At 39.5% G+C, this 19020-nt stretch overlaps 1 protein-coding gene across 2 annotated transcripts; it reads right to left on the bottom strand.

Annotated features, from left to right (window-relative positions):
• Positions 1-9253: 9253 nt before the first annotated feature.
• On the bottom strand, positions 9254-18220 carry LOC126092216 (calcineurin B homologous protein 1). 2 transcript variants are annotated; one of them, XM_049907720.1, is made up of 5 exons: positions 18091-18220; positions 17860-17932; positions 17497-17760; positions 13777-13870; positions 9254-9765 (listed from the first exon to the last, which is right to left on the bottom strand). In XM_049907720.1, the coding sequence occupies exons 2-5, from the start codon at positions 17924-17926 to the stop codon at positions 9621-9623; spliced, it is 570 nt and encodes a 189-aa protein (XP_049763677.1). In that variant the 5' UTR covers positions 17927-17932; positions 18091-18220; the 3' UTR covers positions 9254-9620. The 2 variants fall into 2 exon arrangements, with proteins under 2 accessions (XP_049763677.1, XP_049763669.1); XM_049907712.1 differs by having other exon boundaries at positions 17860-18169.
• Positions 18221-19020: the final 800 nt, after the last annotated feature.

The following is a 19020-nucleotide window of genomic DNA, read 5'->3' as shown; positions in this document are numbered from 1 at the left end:
CCTTAAGTTTACAATGAGGTAAAAGTGATGGATAGGTCCATTTCTTGAATGTTTGTTTATAAAAGGAATGGGGAAACTATAGGATATGGTTACTGCAAACCCACTCACACCTGATGATATCTGCATGCATTGAACTACCAGCTGCCACATCAACGAGATGGAATCTTCTTACCAGAAGAAATTGGACACTCAGAGCCCGTGTTCAAGCAGAATGGTTACCCGTATAAGCAAGATTTACTGTATCTTGGAGTTTGGACCATTTCCAGAAGCACAAGAGTATGGATGTTCATCTGTCAATTTCCTGCCAAATGCTCCAAATTTTAATGTCAAGATGTTATCTCATCTGCCGCCCAAGATCAGAGCACTTCTCAACTCTCTCAACTGCGACTTGGGTCTAAAATATACAAAATTCTGTGTTCCTGTGGGAAAGAATGCAGGGATGTCAGACAAGTCATGTGGTAGCTGAGCACTGTTGCACTGAGATTCACTGGATGAATTATGAGGACACAGTTGTAGTCGTTGGTGCATCTTTGTTTTGGGACTCTGTCATTCAGTAGGTCACACAGATTAATTATCAGGTTATCTCATTAACACACACAGCATTTGCTTTAACCCATTCTTCTCAGTGTGTAGATGCAACACAAAGTTTAACTTCCAAAAATGCAGTTATGTGAATATATTATACAAAACTCATCATGCATATCTTTAAAGGCCCTCACAAGATCTCTGTCTACTATTTTTGTATTTCAAAATTAGTCTAAACCCTTGTGAAAGAAATAAATTACTGAAAACTTCATGCTACATATACGAAACACCGGGAATAAGAGGGTTAAGCGGGACATGGTAATGTGTATTGCCTCACAGTACTTGTGGCATGGTCGACTGCGTATCCTGGCGGCAACTCTCTCGGGTGCAACATGTCACTCATTCATCAATAGTGGTGCTGCCACATTCCCTCACAATACTTTTGGCATGGTCAGCTGCATAGCCTGGCGGCAACTGTGATACATCACTCCTTCCAACATTCATCAATGATGGTGCTGCATGTACTCTTTCCTAAGGTGGGCTTTATGTGGCCAATATGGGGGCAACTGTTCTGACTTCTCAGCAGTTCTACTATACAGCTAAAGACGATGGCCATTTGGAATACCAACATATTGTGTGCAACAGTACCAGAGAAGGAAAGTTGCTACTCACCATACAGCAGAGATGATGAGTCACAATAGGCACAACAAAAAGATTCACACAATTCTGTGCAGTTGATCTGAGGATCCAGCTGCAAACCCAACAAACATACCGTCAATCACTTCAACAGGACATCGTACACAGTCACCGTATACAGCACTACTATTGAAGGATGGATTCTTGATGTTGTCTAACAGTTTTTTCAATATGCAGAACATTTTCACTGTGAAATCCCCTATCGGAGTTTTCTGTGAGCTGTTTTACTACTATGTATACAGACCTCCAATTATGCAAAAGATTCAGATTGGCTGTGAATAATGCATTGCAGGATGGCAACAAGTGGAACCATTTGGTGGAGTGTATGTGAAATGTTTACAAATTTATGTCTAAGGAACCTAACTGAATCCTTAAGAATATCACTCATTTGGAGCCATGGCAAGATCAAATTAAGGTTTCCTCTGTGCATTTCTCATAGGTATTGATGATCTGAAATTAAAGAATATAGTTGTAAATCTAGGCATTGGTATTTTTTGGAAAAATCATTCAGCAATAGAAAAAGGGAAAAAAAACGAACATTGTTCCTCAGAATGAAATAATTTAACAGGATGAAATTTTCATTTATTTCACATGGTTGTGAAGAATGCAACTGTGGCTGCAGTACATGGTGTGAGTTCACACTGTGAAATAATTACACCAATTTAGGTGAAGAAATGTTTTTAGTGCATCTGGATTTACTTCCACACTCCTGTTCAAGTGTAGTGGTTATTATAAGGGGGTGTTCAAAAAGAAACAAGCCAGAGTCTGGAATGCGCAAACCGGTGACAACAGGCTAATATCATGGCGTGTGTAACAAGGTGTGGTTCTGACCAGAGCGTGGTAGTTCACAACCTGTTGCTAGAGGGCATGTGTGCACATCATGTGACTATACAGAGCTAGCAGCAGCATGCATCAATCGTCCAACGCTGCCAGTCGCATTGCAAACAGTGACATGGAGGCGTCAAAAGAAGAGCATAGAGGTGTTGTTCATTTTCTGACAGCGGAAGGAGGAGGAGGAAAGGACATTCATGGACGACTGTCACAAGTGTACAGCAAACACTGCATGACCCTTAGAAGGGTCAAGGCATGGCACAAGCACTTCAGGGAAGGATGGGTGGTGTTAGCTGATGATGCACGGTCTGGAGCACCACACTGAATTACCAATGACATCGTCCAGCTGGTGAGTAAACTCATTACCCAGGACTGCTGAGTGAAAATGAAAGCCATAGCCACCGCAGTCGGATTGAGCGTTGGAAGTGATCACACCATCATGAAGGAATGACTGCATATGTGCAAAGTGTGTGCCCAATGGGTGCCCCCACAGTCTTCGACCACACCAGGAAGCATGTCAAATGGCCCACAGTCTCGCTCATCTGCAGCACTATGCTTGGGTCAGGGAATGTGTTCCTGGCATGAGTGGTGGCTGTAGATGAGTCATTGTGTCATCAATTCGAACCAGAATCAAAACGACAAAGTCTCCAGTGGAAGCATCCAAGTTGGCCACCACCACCACCACCACCACAAAAAGCCAAGGCCATCCACACGAGTGCAGGAAAGGTGCTGACGTTCTTCTTTCACCCCAAGATGGCTCCCTTCTGATTCACTTCCTACAGCACAGGACAACAGTGAATGCCCCGCGCTACTTGCAAACCTTGACCACCCTTCGCCAGGAGATCAAATCAAAATATCCATGCAATCTCACCCATGGGGTCATTCTGCTCCACAACAATACAAAGCCTGATACGTCCAACACAGTTGCAACACTGCTGCATAAATTCAAATGGGAGGTTGTCGACCACCCTCCATACAGTTCAGACCTCTTTCCCTGTCATTACGCCAATTTTGGTCCCCTTAAAAAGGCTCTGAGGGGCAAATGATGCACCTCGGATGATGACATCCAGCTGTACATGCGGAACTGGTTAACATCACAGCCCCCAGGAATTTTATGAGAGAGGCATTCACTCACTGCCTTGGGTCACAGTGGGACAAGTGTCTCAACAGCCAGGGACAATACTTCTAACATGCAGGTACTAGTTTCTGTAATTATGCCTGTGGCTCGTTTCTTTTTGAACGCCCCTTATAAATGATGTTCCATAGCAGACACAGCCAGTAGAGTAGTGGAACAGGCTTGCAACTGGTTCACAATAAACAGCTTAATTTTAAATTCCACAAAAACTCTTATTATGCTAGTCAAGAGAAATGAAAATAACTTCCAGGTACCAGAAATAGAGATAAGTACACACTAAATGAAATGCCACGTGTGAAACTTGTAGGCATCCAGATGGATAACAAACTGAGATGTCACCAGCCCTTGGGTAAGGTAAGCAAAATGCTCACAAGGCAACAGTACAATCCAACATGTTGACACCCACTCTGAAATTTTTCAGCAGGGAAAATACACTGAAAGAAATGTACTGCCAAAATTTTACCTGCTAAGGTGCACTGTGAGGTGGTGGTGTTTTTTTTTTCCGCACAAAGAACCCCTTATAATAGTGGTTTTTACAGGTCTTCCTGCCTAGCGCGCGATCTGGTGAATAATCAGACACAGCTGTAATGAGAGACCTTAGTGCCACATCTCCAAAGTGCATACATGCAAATTTTAAGCATTTACACACACCAAAAATGTCACAACTTGTTAATTTTCTGAATAACTTGCAGTTCATATTGACAGCTAAACTGTTGCTGATGTAATTCTTGCACAAGTGAGCTGCAGAGGAAACAAAATTAAGGCAGTATATTATATTACATACAGGTAACTTTCATCAGTAGGGTCTTTAATTTGTTCACATTAAATGTTTTATAACATTTCTGCAGCATGGTTCTTATGATAAATTTTGAATAACACACATTTTACTAGCACGATAACAGTTCCTTGTTAATTACCTGTAGTAGTCAGAAAAATGCAAAGTGTATGTTGCATGACGAAAACAAACCCTTCCTTACACAATCAGTTTTTGAGAAAATAATTTAATTGGATAGATAAAAAATCTACTAACCAAGTGGCAGCAGAAAACACACACAAAATAGGGTTGTAATTAGGCAAGCTTTCAGAGCCAGTGGCTCCTTCAGGAAGAAGGGTTGAAGGGTAAGGAAGAGGGGTGAAGGAAAAGGACTGGAGAGGTCTAGGACAAGGGGTAGCTTTCGGGAAAGGCACCCAGAACTGCGGGTCATGGGAGACTTACTGTATGGGATGACAAGGAAAGAGTGATTATTGGGGATTTCACTGGACGAGATTTGAAAATCTGAGAGCTTAAAGGTGGAAGACAGGGTAATATGCAAGACAGAGATTACTGCTTAAACATCATGCATAAGTTAAGAGTGAGAAGTTTGTGTATTGTATGTAATGGGGGGGGGGGGGGTCAGTGAAAAATAGACGGATAAGACAATGAAAGATGTAGCCAACTAAAATGGAGTGAAGGAAAGAGTAGTTATCGTGAAGGAATGCCGAGACAGAAGAAATTAATGTAAATTAAGGCTAGGTGGGCAGTAAGAACCAAGGACATGTAGCACTAGTTCCCTCCTATGGAGTTCTGAGAAACTCAGTTTTGGGGAGGAATCCAGATGGCACGTGTGGTGAAACAGGCATCGAGGTCACAATTGTCATGCTATAGAGCATGCTCTGCAACAGGATATTGCATGTGGCAAGTATGCACCCTCTGCCCATGTCCATTAATCCTAATTGATAATTTGGTGGTAGTCATCCCGATGTAAAAGGCCAAACAGTGTTAATATAACAGATGGTATATGACGTGGCTCTCCCTTTGATAGTACATGTTTTGCCAGTTGCAGGGCTGGTGGTGGTGGTGTGTGCATAGGGCAAGTCTTGCAGCAGGGATGATCATCAAATTGATGACATCTTTACCATATAGACTCATGGTGTGCCACCCTATCTTATATATATAAAATTCCTGGAAGGTTCTCTTGTGTATTCTGGGATATTTGCATAAATAGCAGCACTCTCCATCCAGGAGTTCAGTTCTGGCTGTGTGTTGGCGTCCATAATAAAGGTGCTTTCAGTACAGTGTGTTGTACTCGACTGAGGACCCTGCTTTCAGATTTGGCCTTTATTCTAGTTACAATGTGACGCTGGTGAAGTACTTCAAAACATTTACATTCAACTTTGAAAAATCAATATAACAAAAGCCAACAAGTTCTGGCACTTGATGAATGGATTTGCAGAAGACATACACCAAGCTTTTATGGTAAACAATGTCACAGCATTTGAAAAAGTCATCAAGGGGTGGCAGCAAGTTGAGGAAATGCAATAGAAATGACTTGGGCGAAAGAAGTATGATTGACTCCGGAATGAGGTCCGTAAGGCAGTTGTGAAAAACCACCATGACCTCACTTCTCCCATACACCAGGTGTAAGAGCCTAAACAGCCTACTTACATAGTTCTAAGGACAATTCCAAAAACTTTGTGAGTGCACAAGTGGTGGTTTATGGACTTGCTATATTGTCTGCAAGACTCTTCGATGGTGATTGTGCACCTGCACAGTTGCAACAGATGGCTGCTGGCCGTCTCTACAAGGACTACAGTGGGTCTGCATCTCTGATGGCCCACCAATACCATTATTTCTACAAGGACTGCAGTGGGTCTGCATCTTTGATGACCCACCAATACCATACTCTCTACAAGGACTACAGTGGGTCTACTCTGTGATGACCTACCTATCAATATTCTTCAAATGTTCGAATGACTCTGCTATGGGTTTGCTCTGTTGTGGCCTATTACCTATCAGCATGTCAAGAGTCAGCACTGTCTTTCTGTTGGAAGGACAACACTACTTCTTCAAGACTCCATGGAATTCCACTACTTCCGTGTGCCTTTTCTTTTACTGCTCAGACTTTGAGAAAAACACTGCAATTTTACAGTGATGAACAATCTGGACTGTCTTTATGGACTGTAAGAAAATTTTAGCTTTTGACCAACATTGTATCAATAAGTGTGTGCATTTGATTCCTTTGTTATTGTAATTAAGATTATGAAAAATTTTAACAAATATGTATTGCCCAGTGCCCAAAACAATTTGTAAAATTTTTTGTGGGGAGCATGGGGGCTATGTAAGTAGGCTGTTTAGGTTCTTACATTCGTAATGCCACCGCCACGTAGCGCTCTGTATGAAAATCACTGGCTGTGCTGTGTGCAGTCTGTGGCTAGTTTGCATTGTTGTCTGCCATTGTAGTGTTGGGCAGCGGCAGCTGGATGTGAACAGCACATAGCGTTGCGCAGTAGGAGGTGAGCCGCCAGCAGTGGTGGATGTGGGGAGAGAAATGGCGGAGATTTGAAATTTGTAAGACGGGATGGCATATATATTATGATTATTAAGGTAAATACATTGTTTGTTCTCTATTAAAATCTTTCATTTGCTAACTATGCCTGTCAGTAGTTAGTGCCTTCAGTAGTTTGAATCTTTTATTTAGCTGGCAGTAGTGGCGCTCGCTGTATTGCAGTAGTTCGAGTAACGAAGATTTTTGGTGAGGTAAGTGATTTGTGAAAGGTACAGGTTAATGTTAGTCAGGGCCATTCCTTTGTAGGGATTTCTGAAAGTCAGATTGCGTTGCGCTAAAAAATATTGTGTGTCAGTTTAAGCACAGTCTTGTATAATTTTTAAGGGGACGTTTCACAGGCAGTAAGAGAGGAGATACAGCAGTGTAAGGCAGTCACAATGAGTATGTAAGAGACAGCAGCCACGAATGTCACCCCCATACTTCAGGAGGTAATAAAGCATATTGAAGAAGATGCGTATCGATCTATGGTACCAACATCCACCACCAGAAGAACTTGCCATGACAAATGTACTCTGCCAACCTGGTCTTGTGTACTAGCCATTAAACAACCACCCAGCATCCAAACAATCAAGTTACAACCAACTTCTCCACCAAGCAGAAGACCCTGTAGAATAAAAATCTGGAGAATGGAGAACATGCTGGTCTTTTTTCACTGTGGATACCCTGAAATTTTGTGCAGGAAAGATTTTCCCTTGTCCTTCAGGAGATACTAACATCGTCAGTTCTACTATTGTATGATGAGAATGCCAAGACAATGTCACACTGGCAGTAGCAGTTTTGGGATAGGGGCAATTCTTGTATAAATTCAGGAAGGTGCTGAAAAAGTGACAGATTATGCTTATAGAGTACTCCACAGGTCCAAGAGGAATTAGTCTACAACCTGGAAGAGTGCCTTGCAGTCGTTTGGGCCATCAAGAAGTTCTGACCATATTTATTTGGCAAACCATTCTCTGTTGTGATGGACTGTCAATCTCTCAGTCTTTTTGTTATGCCTATCTGCGACTCAGTATCTCCACCATATGATGAGTAGCAACTTTCCTTTTCATAATTTTGTTACATTCCATCCTGGATTTTCCATTGTTTAATCTATCCTTTCCATAATACTGTCATTATTTCCTGGAGCTTGAGTTACTTTCAATGAATCTCCACTAAGAAAAGTGCTGTGTTCTTCCAGTCACGATATCCTCAAACTAATCACAAATTTCGTCTGATATTTCATACGATTTTACCTTCATTAATAAGCATAGGAAACATTCGAGTGCTTTTTAGAAGCCATGAAATACTGCACCTGACTACTTTGATACATGGCTTTCAGGACGTCATGTCAGAAAACCTCAGGTGAGCCGAGTTGATCACCTCTTCCCCGTGTCTCCCATTCCTTCAGTCTGTATACCCTCCTCAGTTCACATTATGTCATTGTACACTGCAATGCTAGTGCTTGTGTTACATTAATACCCCGTGTACCAGCCGCATTCCTTTTTACCGTGCACCAGTTGCCTCCCTCCAGCCTAACAGCTTGTCTGAACACCTGGAAGCACATCATTGTATTGACAAAGCTGCCTTAGGGATTGCACTACAGTCAGTAACTGGCTATGTATATGTAGAACATGGACATTTCACTATGGACTCTTCATTTCTTTTGATGAAAATAATACTTATTATAATTTTTAAAAATTACTCTTACATAATAACTAGTACAATGGGGGAAGAACAGGTGCACTAGAACTTTTATTCCACCTTAGCAGCCATTTATTGATCTCTTCACAATGTAGCTCACTTTAAGATTGATGATTTTCTTTTGATGAAGGTTTACCAGTCTCAGTATACAGGTAGTCAAGCCAAAATGTCTACACTTCAAAGTGTTTCACTCTCCCAATCAACTGCAGCCACTAAAGTGTATGCAATACTACAGCACTGACTAGCCACAGTTCGGAGTTTGTTGAGTTCCTGAGATGTCTAGCATTAGCACCACCTTAGCTTATAGAACAATACAAATGTGACATTACCTTACAGCTTGTTGCTGAAGTCTAGATTACCTACGGCTGCCAAGGTCCAATGCTAACAGAAATAACAATAAGGAAACATTCAGTCCATAGTAAATCTGAGTGGAAAAGGTCTAAAAATAGTGTATGGTCAGATGTGGTTGTGTGGCAGCAGGCTCATATAGCTATCACAATGAAATACGAGCAGTCTTAAAAACCAACAGAATAAAAGAGCTAAAGGAAATAGCACAACAAAGACACTACAATGCCCCGTATTTTGTGAATCAACTAGCAAAATGAAACTCATCTGGGGGTCTATGCTTTGAATGATGGCAATTAATAGTTAGTAGGTGATGAAAGAACCCGCTGAAGTCTGGCTGTGGCCTGAGAGTAATCTGTGACATAGCACAAGGTCTACGTATGTTTGAAGGGGATAATTTGATCGAGTCAGTGACAGACCGATCGCAACCATAGCCTGGTGACTACGTACGCACCAATACTTAATGCACTCCGCCATTTTTAACACACTTTTTCATTGCGCAAACTAAAGCTGCAACTTCTACCCAGTTAACTAGAAATACCTATTCCAAGTATGTTGCACATTAGTGTTTAATACTATCACATACTCAGAATTATCGTTGTCGTGTAAATGCCCAAAGAAGCATATTAAGACACTAATAGTACTGCAGAACCAATTTTTAGAGAGACAAAATTTTAAAACGTTAATAGTTTTTGTTCGAAAGAGTAAAATAAACACATAACTTTTTGTAGAACTTTATATATCAAACAGCATATTTCACAATTACATACCAGTAATACATTGTTCCCTCAGATGATCAGTATGACCCTCTTATTACATATTAATGTACACTATATTACATTTATTCTGGTGCAACATTTAAATAATATATTTGTACTGGATCTATAGCTACAACACAATCTTTACTACAAGATAAGATATAAATAACAATTCTATTGACAAGAAATTAAGTCATTAAGACTGAACTGAGTCTATATAGCATGTGTTACCCAGAAGACAACATACCAAGAAAATCAAACCTATCCCAAAATTATTAAACAAAGTTACATATTCTCAAACGTTAAATGCACTGCATTTTTATGATCTCAATTAAGAAATCTAATCGACATCTTCTGTTCCACATCTGTCCGCTCCAAAGCCTTACAGAATTCTTCAAATGAAATCATTTGGTCACCATTTTGATCAGCTTCTAAAATTGTACGTTCAGCAATACTTGTCAGTTGCTCTTCACTGAAAAACAAATTAAATCAACATAAATGTCATGTGAACATTATAACAAATACTCTAAAGTAAATCATCACAGATTCCTGAAAGAAATCTTTATGCTTTAAGTATTATTTGTTAGCATGTTAAAGTAATATTTCTTCTCTCATTATTTGCAATAATAAGTTTTTTTACATTACAATAGTAAATATTCTTATTTTACAGTACATGACCTGATCATGTCTCCTGGTGGGAAAGTACTCTGAAATGTAACTGATGAAAATAGTTTTCGTACAGACAGTTACTACTATTATAAATTATTAGGCAGTCGGCAACTATAATCCACATTCCTTAAATTCAATGAACACATCTCTGAAAGTAGGTCATTGGTATCCTTAATTTTGGAGAGTGTATTTCAATCTATACAGAAACAGCATAATTTATTATGATAAAGACAAGATGAGTAACTTGAAAGGCAAACTATAAGCTCATATGTATCTCTGGGCAGCATCTTACTAACACTGAGTTAGAGACTAACACAAATTAATGATTCAGATGTCAGGAATATATGGAACTTGTGTACTTACTATACTGAACCTAAATCAGAGAGTAATTAATAATAAAGCAACAAATTTCGACTAAACAATAGCTGAAAGGGGGTGCAGTGTATTGAGGTGATATGTGTCACAAAATAACACTGAGGATGATAAATACTTTTATGACAATATGAAGCCCTCAACAACTCAAAACATGTCTCTCAGAAGACAAAGAACTATAGAATATTTAGTACAGTGAAGAATTAATAGACAGAAATGAAATGGGGCAGGGGAGGGGGTCGGTTGCAACTGTGGTTGGTAAGGCTAATGAAATTTAACACATCAGGGGAAATAAGAATGTACTAAACTACAAATGCACCACAGACGTAAACATTATTACATTTTTCAGTAAACAATGTGAGAAAAAGAGTCATATATGCCATTGATGATATCTCATCTTTAACCCCATTATCCTTTCGGTGCCAACATTTGAAGACCATATCGCATTGGCAAAGGGAGTTACCCTAAATAAGGAAATCATTACTATGAAAGTGAGTGCAGCACGTGTTGTGTCCACAGAGCACCATGAAGAAATGAATAACTAGAACTGAACACACAAAACATACCTGGCAGTATATCAAATTCTTGTTGGATTTCCAGCCGGATCAAACTGTCATCTGAGCACAATATTTCAGCAGTCCACCTGGCCACCATCATCAGGTGAGAAAAGCTACGCTGCTCTCGCCGATCACTGATATCACTCACAAATGACTGCACCTTTAACTGCATCGTAAGTACAACAGCGCATGCGCTAGATGCAGTGCCCACGCGCACAGTCATTCCTGCTGCCCCCTGGCGCAAAAAGAGTTGCAGCACCTCTGATGGTGAATACTGTCAAAAACAATATATCATTACAAATGATTATTCATAGCTGGCCGATTCAGAAGCCGTTCTTTCTTATATCTGATAAAACAGGTTTCCAAGTTTTACTTAGCGGGTATCCATTATTATGATTAATGATACTATCTGCTAGTCTGATTTTGACAGATTCTTTTAGAACACTATCACAATACCGCGAAGCATTTGCAACTACTTGTGTCTCATTATATAAATCCTGTGTCCCTCTGTAATGCAATGCTCAGCCACCACAGATTCATTTGGTTGTAACCATCGTATATGGTGATGATGTTCAATACACCTATAGTCGTTGATGGTACGAATAGTTTGGTCAATGTAAATTTTACTGCACTCATATGGTATTTTGTAAACACCAGACTTACTCAAACCTAAGTCATCTTTGACAGAGCCAAGAAGTGCTCGAATCTTAGCTGGAGGACAAAAAACACATCTGATCTCATTTTTCTTCAAAAGTCTACCTAGTGGCGGACACATTCTCAGGAGACGGAAGAAAAGCCACAGACCTAAAGTTGGCTTCAGAAGGTTCAGGTAGAGGTCCAAACTCAAAAGCATGTTGAATTTGTTGGTCCGTATAGCTGTTATTATTGAACACTTCCTTAAGATGTTGCGTCTCCTGTGGTAAATTTTCAGCATCCGAGACAGCATATGCTCATTTAACCAAGGTCCAGAGGACTCCTGTACGTTGAAAAGGTGGATGGCAACAAGTAGCATGTAAATACCTATCGGTATGAGTCAGTTTCCTGTAAACACTGTGTCCGAGTTCCGTCTTCTTTCAATAAACTAGTACATCCAAAAAAGGTAACTTCCCCTCCTTTTCAATTTCCATCATGAAGTTGATGTTCACATGAAGACAACTAAAATAGTCCAATAACTGGTGCAAATAGTCTATTCCATGTGCCCAAACAACAAACATATATCGTCAACATATCTTGGAAAACATGAAGGCTTCAAAAAAGATGTTTTCAGGGCCATATCCTCAAAGTCCTCCATAAAAATACTGTGTGAGTGCGGGAAAATTTACATTGGCTAAACTATTTGTACTGTCAACAACAGGTGTATTGAACATCACCATATGCAATTACTCCAACCAGATAAATCTGCATTTGCTGAGCATTGCCTTACAGAGGGACAGACGCAAGTAGTTGCAAATGCTTTGCAGTATTGGGATTGTGTTCTAAAGGAATCTGTCGAAATCAGACTAGCAGATAATATCATTAATCATGATAGTGGATATCCTCTAAGTAAAATGTGGAATCCTGTTTTGCCAGACATGAAAAAACAACGGCTTCTGAATCGGCCGGCTATGAATAATCATTTGTAACGATATATTGTTTTCAATTGCATTCACTACCAGAGGCGCTGCAACTCTTTTTGCGCCAGGGTGCAGCAGGAATGATTGAGTGCGTGGACACTGCATCTAGCGCATGCACTGTTTTACTTTCAATGGATATAAAGGTGCAGTCATTTGCGAGTGATATCAGTTATATGTGACAGCAGCATAGCTTTTCTCATCTGATGATGGCGGCCAGGTGGACCGCTGAAATATTGTGCTCAGATGACAGTTTGATCCAGCTAGAAACCCGACACGAGTTTGATATTTTAATGCTTAGGGAAAGTCTACATAGTCACATACCTGGCAGTGTTGGTACTCCAAACTTCTTGTGAACATAAATGCTAAGGGACAGCTTCAGTGGCCCAAAACAGAGCAACATGGGAACAGTAACAGCAGCCCAATGAGTCTACTTTTACATGGTTTCTTACCATATGAGTAACTCGTCTGAAGAGCACCAAAGGATCATGTAACTTTGACCATTTTTCTTTCTGCTGTAAAGCTCGCTCAAGGTTTTGTAACTACCATAACCTGACTTAACTCTCAGCAATCCCTGCAACAATTAGCCTAGCTGAAAATAACTTGAGCAATGAAACACTTACTGTTTCAGTTAATTATAACTGAAACAAGTGAAATATTTGTAGTGACCACGTTTGTGGTAAGAGTCATGCGCAAAACATAACAAACCTGACCATTGTTTTCAACCCTCCCCCCCTCCCCTCAATCAGTCAGCGAAACCAATTGTACATACAAAATACAGCATTTATTAATAAATGACAATACATCTTACAACAGGCTGCATAGTGACTTGTCTCCTACCTAATGCCTGAAGGCGTAACATCAAACCACCCTTATTTATTACCATTAGATCGTTGTAAAACCAGTAGTTATTCGTTAAGCTTGCTTGTAACCATTCCAATGCATACACTACAGTGAATTGTACTACAACAATTTACAACATTTAGCACCATCCAGCACTACAAAAGTTCCCAAACATTCAATTCAGAATCAAATGCCAAATAGTCAGTCTGAAATTCTTTTTGCAAGCAATAATAGAAAATGTGGTTTATTGTTTGCATGTAAAATCCAGATTCACAGCCTTCCACATATATAAGAATAACTTTAAAATTTATGTTAGCTACAGCTGACATGCCACACTGGTTATGTTGGGTTGATTCTATTAAATTCAATTAAGGACTAAGGCTTCAAATGGACAAGAAAGGGTAATAAACCTGAGAATTTACCACAACTCACCTTATATTTGCTCCTACCATCATATGAAGAATGGCTAGTAATTCATCCCTAGATATTTTTTCATCATTATCCAAATCGTACATTTTGAAGGCAACTGAAAATCAACAAACATCAGAAAAATTAGCATTCCAAAGTAAAAATCTTATTTTGATTCTAAAATGTGGTACATCTCATTTCTGACAACAATTTACAAAAATTACCCTAACATTTAATCAAGCATTTTAGTATCACTGAGTCTCTAACAATTGTAACTACAGGATTACTGCAAAGTCAGATCCCACCCACCAGCTTTGACCCATGATATCAGCCTTACTTAACAATCATAGTAAACTCCAAATTAATCTAGGTTGCTACCCTCCCCTCCACAAACACAAAAATCACTCCAAATAACCACACCAACCAAACCAATGCTCCCCTCTTCCAACCACCACCATCCACCAATACTCATCATGACAAAGTACCCAGATAAAAACCAAATAAAACATACACACAACATTCACCATTTCAGAACAACACAAACCACAAAAATAAATAACACCTACACCTACACACACACACACACACACACACACACACACACACACACACACACACAAACCTTACATCCCCCCCCCCCTCCTGCCAAAAAACCACCCGAGCCCCATGCAACAACACAACACAACTAGGCAACCCCCCTCCCCATGCCACCCCCCCAAAAAAAACAACCTTCAGCCTATACATTTTACCTACCAACTTCACGAGAGCTTTGAAAGGACAGTAATTATTACACACAGTTTTTCTTCTTCCTTCCTACAACAGATTTAACAGCCCACAATGACCCTCTACTGTGTTAGTACATGCCCCCAGCACATAATATTTAAATTCCAAACTGATTAGCTGTCACACCTACAACCCCTATGACCCGCATCCCTGCCAGTAGACAAACAGTCAAATTATTTAAGACTACTCAACACATTGCTCAGTTACCCTACCAAAACCTCTTTAGTCTGTTGGTCCACAATCCTAAAAGTAACATCCAAACCTGTCCTTCACCCTTCCTGCTGAAACAACATACCTCCCTCCTTCCCACCGCACCCCTCCATACCCATAAATGCTCCCTCCTCCAATGCTCCACCTTACTGAACTGTGACTCAATGATTTCAACACCCACCTTCCACCCCAAAGACCACTACACTTAAACTCACTAGATACTGCATGACAGAACATATTACCATTCCAACACACCTCTCTCTCACACCAGTCTCACGCATACACAATCAAAGTGGATATTAGTAACACCGACAATAAGTCACACACCCAACTTCACACAAGGCCAACCTAAATCGCTTGAACCAAGAATCTCCTGTTATAGATCACTGCATATTATCTTTCTAGCCCCTCCACTTATATAGTCCCTGGTCCAAGAAACTTTCAACAACATTAGTTGCCCACCTTAGCAATCAGCCCAAGCAACTGCAAAAATGTAATGATACAAGGAAAATCTTCCCCTGTAGCAACATAAAGAGCCATGGAGCTTAATTTCACAGTTGGATACATATCTATAAAAATGATGAAAACATAAAATTCAATTTAACAGAAGAACAAATAGCAAATAAACTGACAGCTCAAAAACCAAAACCAGATAGCCTTCAACTACCAAAATTAAAAATACTCACTGATAAAACAACAAACTCTAAAACAACAGACTGCAAGCAATGAAATATTTCACCATGGCAAAACTCCAAGATTTCAATCCACCATTATATATCACAGACTCAATCCCATACAACTGTAACATTACTACAAACCAAATCACAAAAACAAACATCCAATACCAGCGTGCGTCACCCCTTACTACAACACGCCCCCTACAAACAATCTATTTCAAATACGCCACAACACAAGACAGTTATGTTACAGGCCAAAGTCGATGAGTGGAATTGCAGCAAACAATTGATCCAAAACTACTCAGCCTGTAAACACTAACATATCACTTCAATGTCTACAGGATATAGCATCTGATGAAGATACACCTGAGTTTATGGCAAAACAAACAGTTGTGCATGAAATTACCGAAGGTATTTTCATTAATTATTAGTCTTCTGTGGGAAAAAAAAAAAAAAAAAAAAAAAAGGTTGAAGTAAATAATTCACCTATGTATCAGCAGTCATGGTTTGGTGGGAAAGGTAAGGTCCAATAATTCATCTTGCACTAAAAGAAGCACCACACCTGTTTTCACATGTTAATGGATAGTCTTTTGTTATAACTAAAGAGGATTTTCAGAATTGCCATTAATTTTTCTACTTTCTTACATACCCAGCCATACTTCATCAGAGGAAAATACTATTTCCACATAAACTCCTAATCAAGGACAGACAAAAACCAGTTGCAATTCTAATATCTATCAGACCGTCTCTGAATTCACTGAATGACGAACTACCGTCACTTTGTAAGGTTTCAGTTTGCGTTTGTGCACTGTTGTGATCAGAGTCCACTGACACCATACTGTAGAACTAAGTAGTGTAAAGTGATTTTCTCTGACATCCAAAGTCACCTGTAACTGGTGTAATTCAGCTAACACTGACAATATTTGCCAATCTGAGGCCCAAGCCACAGTGCAATTGGCATTTGGAGTCTGCGTCCCTGTCTATAGCACTTGTGGCTTGTGCAAAACACTCCGCATACCACACTAATAATCCAAGACTATCAAGTATCTTTACCTTTTGTGGTCACAACACTTCACCTCTGGTTATCTAAAAAATAATATAGGCTTAACAGCCACTGACCCTATTTTAAATTTCAGTTGAAAAATTAGATCATTTTGTCAATGTTCTAGCACAATATACGAATACTTATTCTAACTTTTTCACACTAAATTGTGAATTGTGTGCAGAAATGGCAAAATGAACGTTTTTTCTTAACTTTCAAAGTAACTAATTTTCCACAGTTCATCTGCCACTCATTCAAGGCAGTTTTCAGCACACCTTCTGTAGCTAAAAGCAGGGGGGGGGGGGGCCTCAGGAGATTATGCAAGAGGAAAGTAGTCCTCCAAAGATTTCAGCAAATAGTTAATAATTCACTCTTCAGAGAACTGTTGGACCTGGTTCCTCATTTCAACTGAACTGTAAGAATGAGTCTTCAGGAAGTTCATTTCTAATGCTGTATTATTTTGCTGAAAGATAAAGGTGGAAGCTTTCAAGACCAGATACGACATTATTGTAATGATCCTGCTAAAAAACCTGTCACTGTCCACAGGCTTATTTTTGTCATTATTCATGTGAATGACATTTAGAACAGCCATAGTCTGACAGAAAAATGTTCAAGAATGAATTAATATAACTTACACTACTGCAAGATTAGAAATGATGACTGACTGCTTGTTAGTCTGCTTGGCAGATGGAAATACAGCTAGAGTTGTGTGTCCAAGAAACCCTGAGTACAGATCAAAAGTTTCTCTGTGGGCTCCCCAATTCCTAAAGATTATCAACCACTCCTAGAGAAACTAACTTAGGTTTAGGAAGTGAAACATTCTGTATCATAAAACTGATTTCGATACTTTTTCTGTCAATGAGCCACATTCAGTTGTAAGCAACGTTTTCATTACGACAGACAACTGGTACAGACAGTAATCAAACTACGAATATATGAGACATTCACATAGACTGCGGGATTATACGCCTCTTTCTAGGAATATACTCCTTCTTATTGCCTTATGAGACTATACGCCACTAGATTACTCACACTTAAGCTTCTGCTCTCTCGAATTTAGCTTATTGTCTCGACCTTTCTTAATCGGTCGGAAGTGTGCTAGAACTTGCATGAACTGTAGAAAATTGACGCGATCGCTGCAACCCTCTTCAAAAAATGCATGCACGATTCTGTCGCCAAGAGGATTGATTGCCAATTCCGGTATGCGAAGAAAGTCTTCCCTGCTTAATGTTCCGCAGTCACCGCGGTCTAAACTTGTGAACCTGCTGTACAATCTCTCAATCTGGTGGGGAGTAACTGAAACATGAAGAAAGTTAAATTAGGTTGTGATAGCAAATTAGCGGGAATTATCAAAATATGATTTAGAGATGTGAACTCCATGACAAACATACTCACATCCAGTTTCTTCTTGTATTTGCGCGATCTCCTCTTCCCTCAAAAGAAGCGAAGATCTGTTACCCATGACTAGCTGATGGCAGACGACGCAAACAAACAGAAAGATGTAGAGATATTATATTATAGTCGACTATTCCAAATCTTACTAAAGAAAAGTGGAAACTCTAGCCCTTCATAACGGCACCTTAAAATGACAAATAAAAAAACTGAAACGAAAAAAACTCTACTAACCAAACCTCCACAGCACACAGTTTAAATGCCACTCACAAATTGTGTCAAAAACAAAGATGATCTGCAGTCGACACACTTACACTTTGACAAAGTCGATCGTATAGTGTAAGGTCGATAGACGCCGGATTATACCACAGCATCATGTTTGGGAGCCACATTGGCATAACAGTAGCGACACTCCGTCTGGTTTTTCTTACCAACAGACGTAGCAGCACGCCAAGCGGCCAGCAAGTAACACTTCTGAGTACGATATTGGATGAAGGCGAATACAATCGTTTGTACTAATTTTCAACATAGTTTTAACTATTAGGAACGTGTGTACTGCCATAAAAATCGACAATGACTAAAAATGACACTACTGTTGTCGTTTTTTAATTTCCTAAGAACTATAGGAGGTATGGACCGTAGATTACAGGACAGTTTATACATTTTTTTCTTGTAAGATACGGGTACCTACTGAAGAATATCATTTTCCTTTAATAACAATAAAATAAGATCTGACCTTTTGCAGAAAGTCGTCTTATATATCGACCTAACAACGTGAAGTTTTGTTCGCTACACATAAAACACAAATCACTGAATGTGGAGCATATGAAACTTACATGGAATGTAATATGTACTGCATAAGTCACTACACCTGTAGCAGAAGGGAAAATCGCACATACGTCACAATAAAACATAAAAAAGCAATAAAAAATGTTTCGCATCTGAGCCACAAATGGCGAGAATTTCCAAAATACTTGCTTTTAAAGCAAAATCAATTACATTTACAAAAATATTTGTCTATCAGAAAGTCGAGTGAAGAGTAAGAATGCACGAATCATTAGACTCCATAAAATTATTTTTATGTGTCAGGGAAAGTACCTATCACAGTAAGAGACAAGAACAGAAATATATGCTGTTCCTGTATGAAATATGTACATATTTTCT

This window comes from Schistocerca cancellata, chromosome 1 (genome assembly GCF_023864275.1).
Source record: "Schistocerca cancellata isolate TAMUIC-IGC-003103 chromosome 1, iqSchCanc2.1, whole genome shotgun sequence".
NCBI lineage: Eukaryota > Metazoa > Arthropoda > Insecta > Orthoptera > Acrididae > Schistocerca > Schistocerca cancellata.
This window is presented reverse-complemented; position numbering and strand designations above follow the sequence as displayed.

Coding starts and splice junctions, on each gene's coding strand:
- LOC126092216 (XM_049907720.1), bottom strand. CDS start 17,926: ATGGGTAACAGATCTTCGCTTCTTTTGAGGGAAGAGGAGATCGCGCAA. Junction 13,871..17,496: donor GAGAGAGCAGAAGCTTAAGT/GTGAGTAATCTA, acceptor GTTGATTTTCAG/TTGCCTTCAAAATGTACGAT. Junction 9,766..13,776: donor ATGGTAGGAGCAAATATAAG/GTGAGTTGTGGT, acceptor TTTGTTTTTCAG/TGAAGAGCAACTGACAAGTA.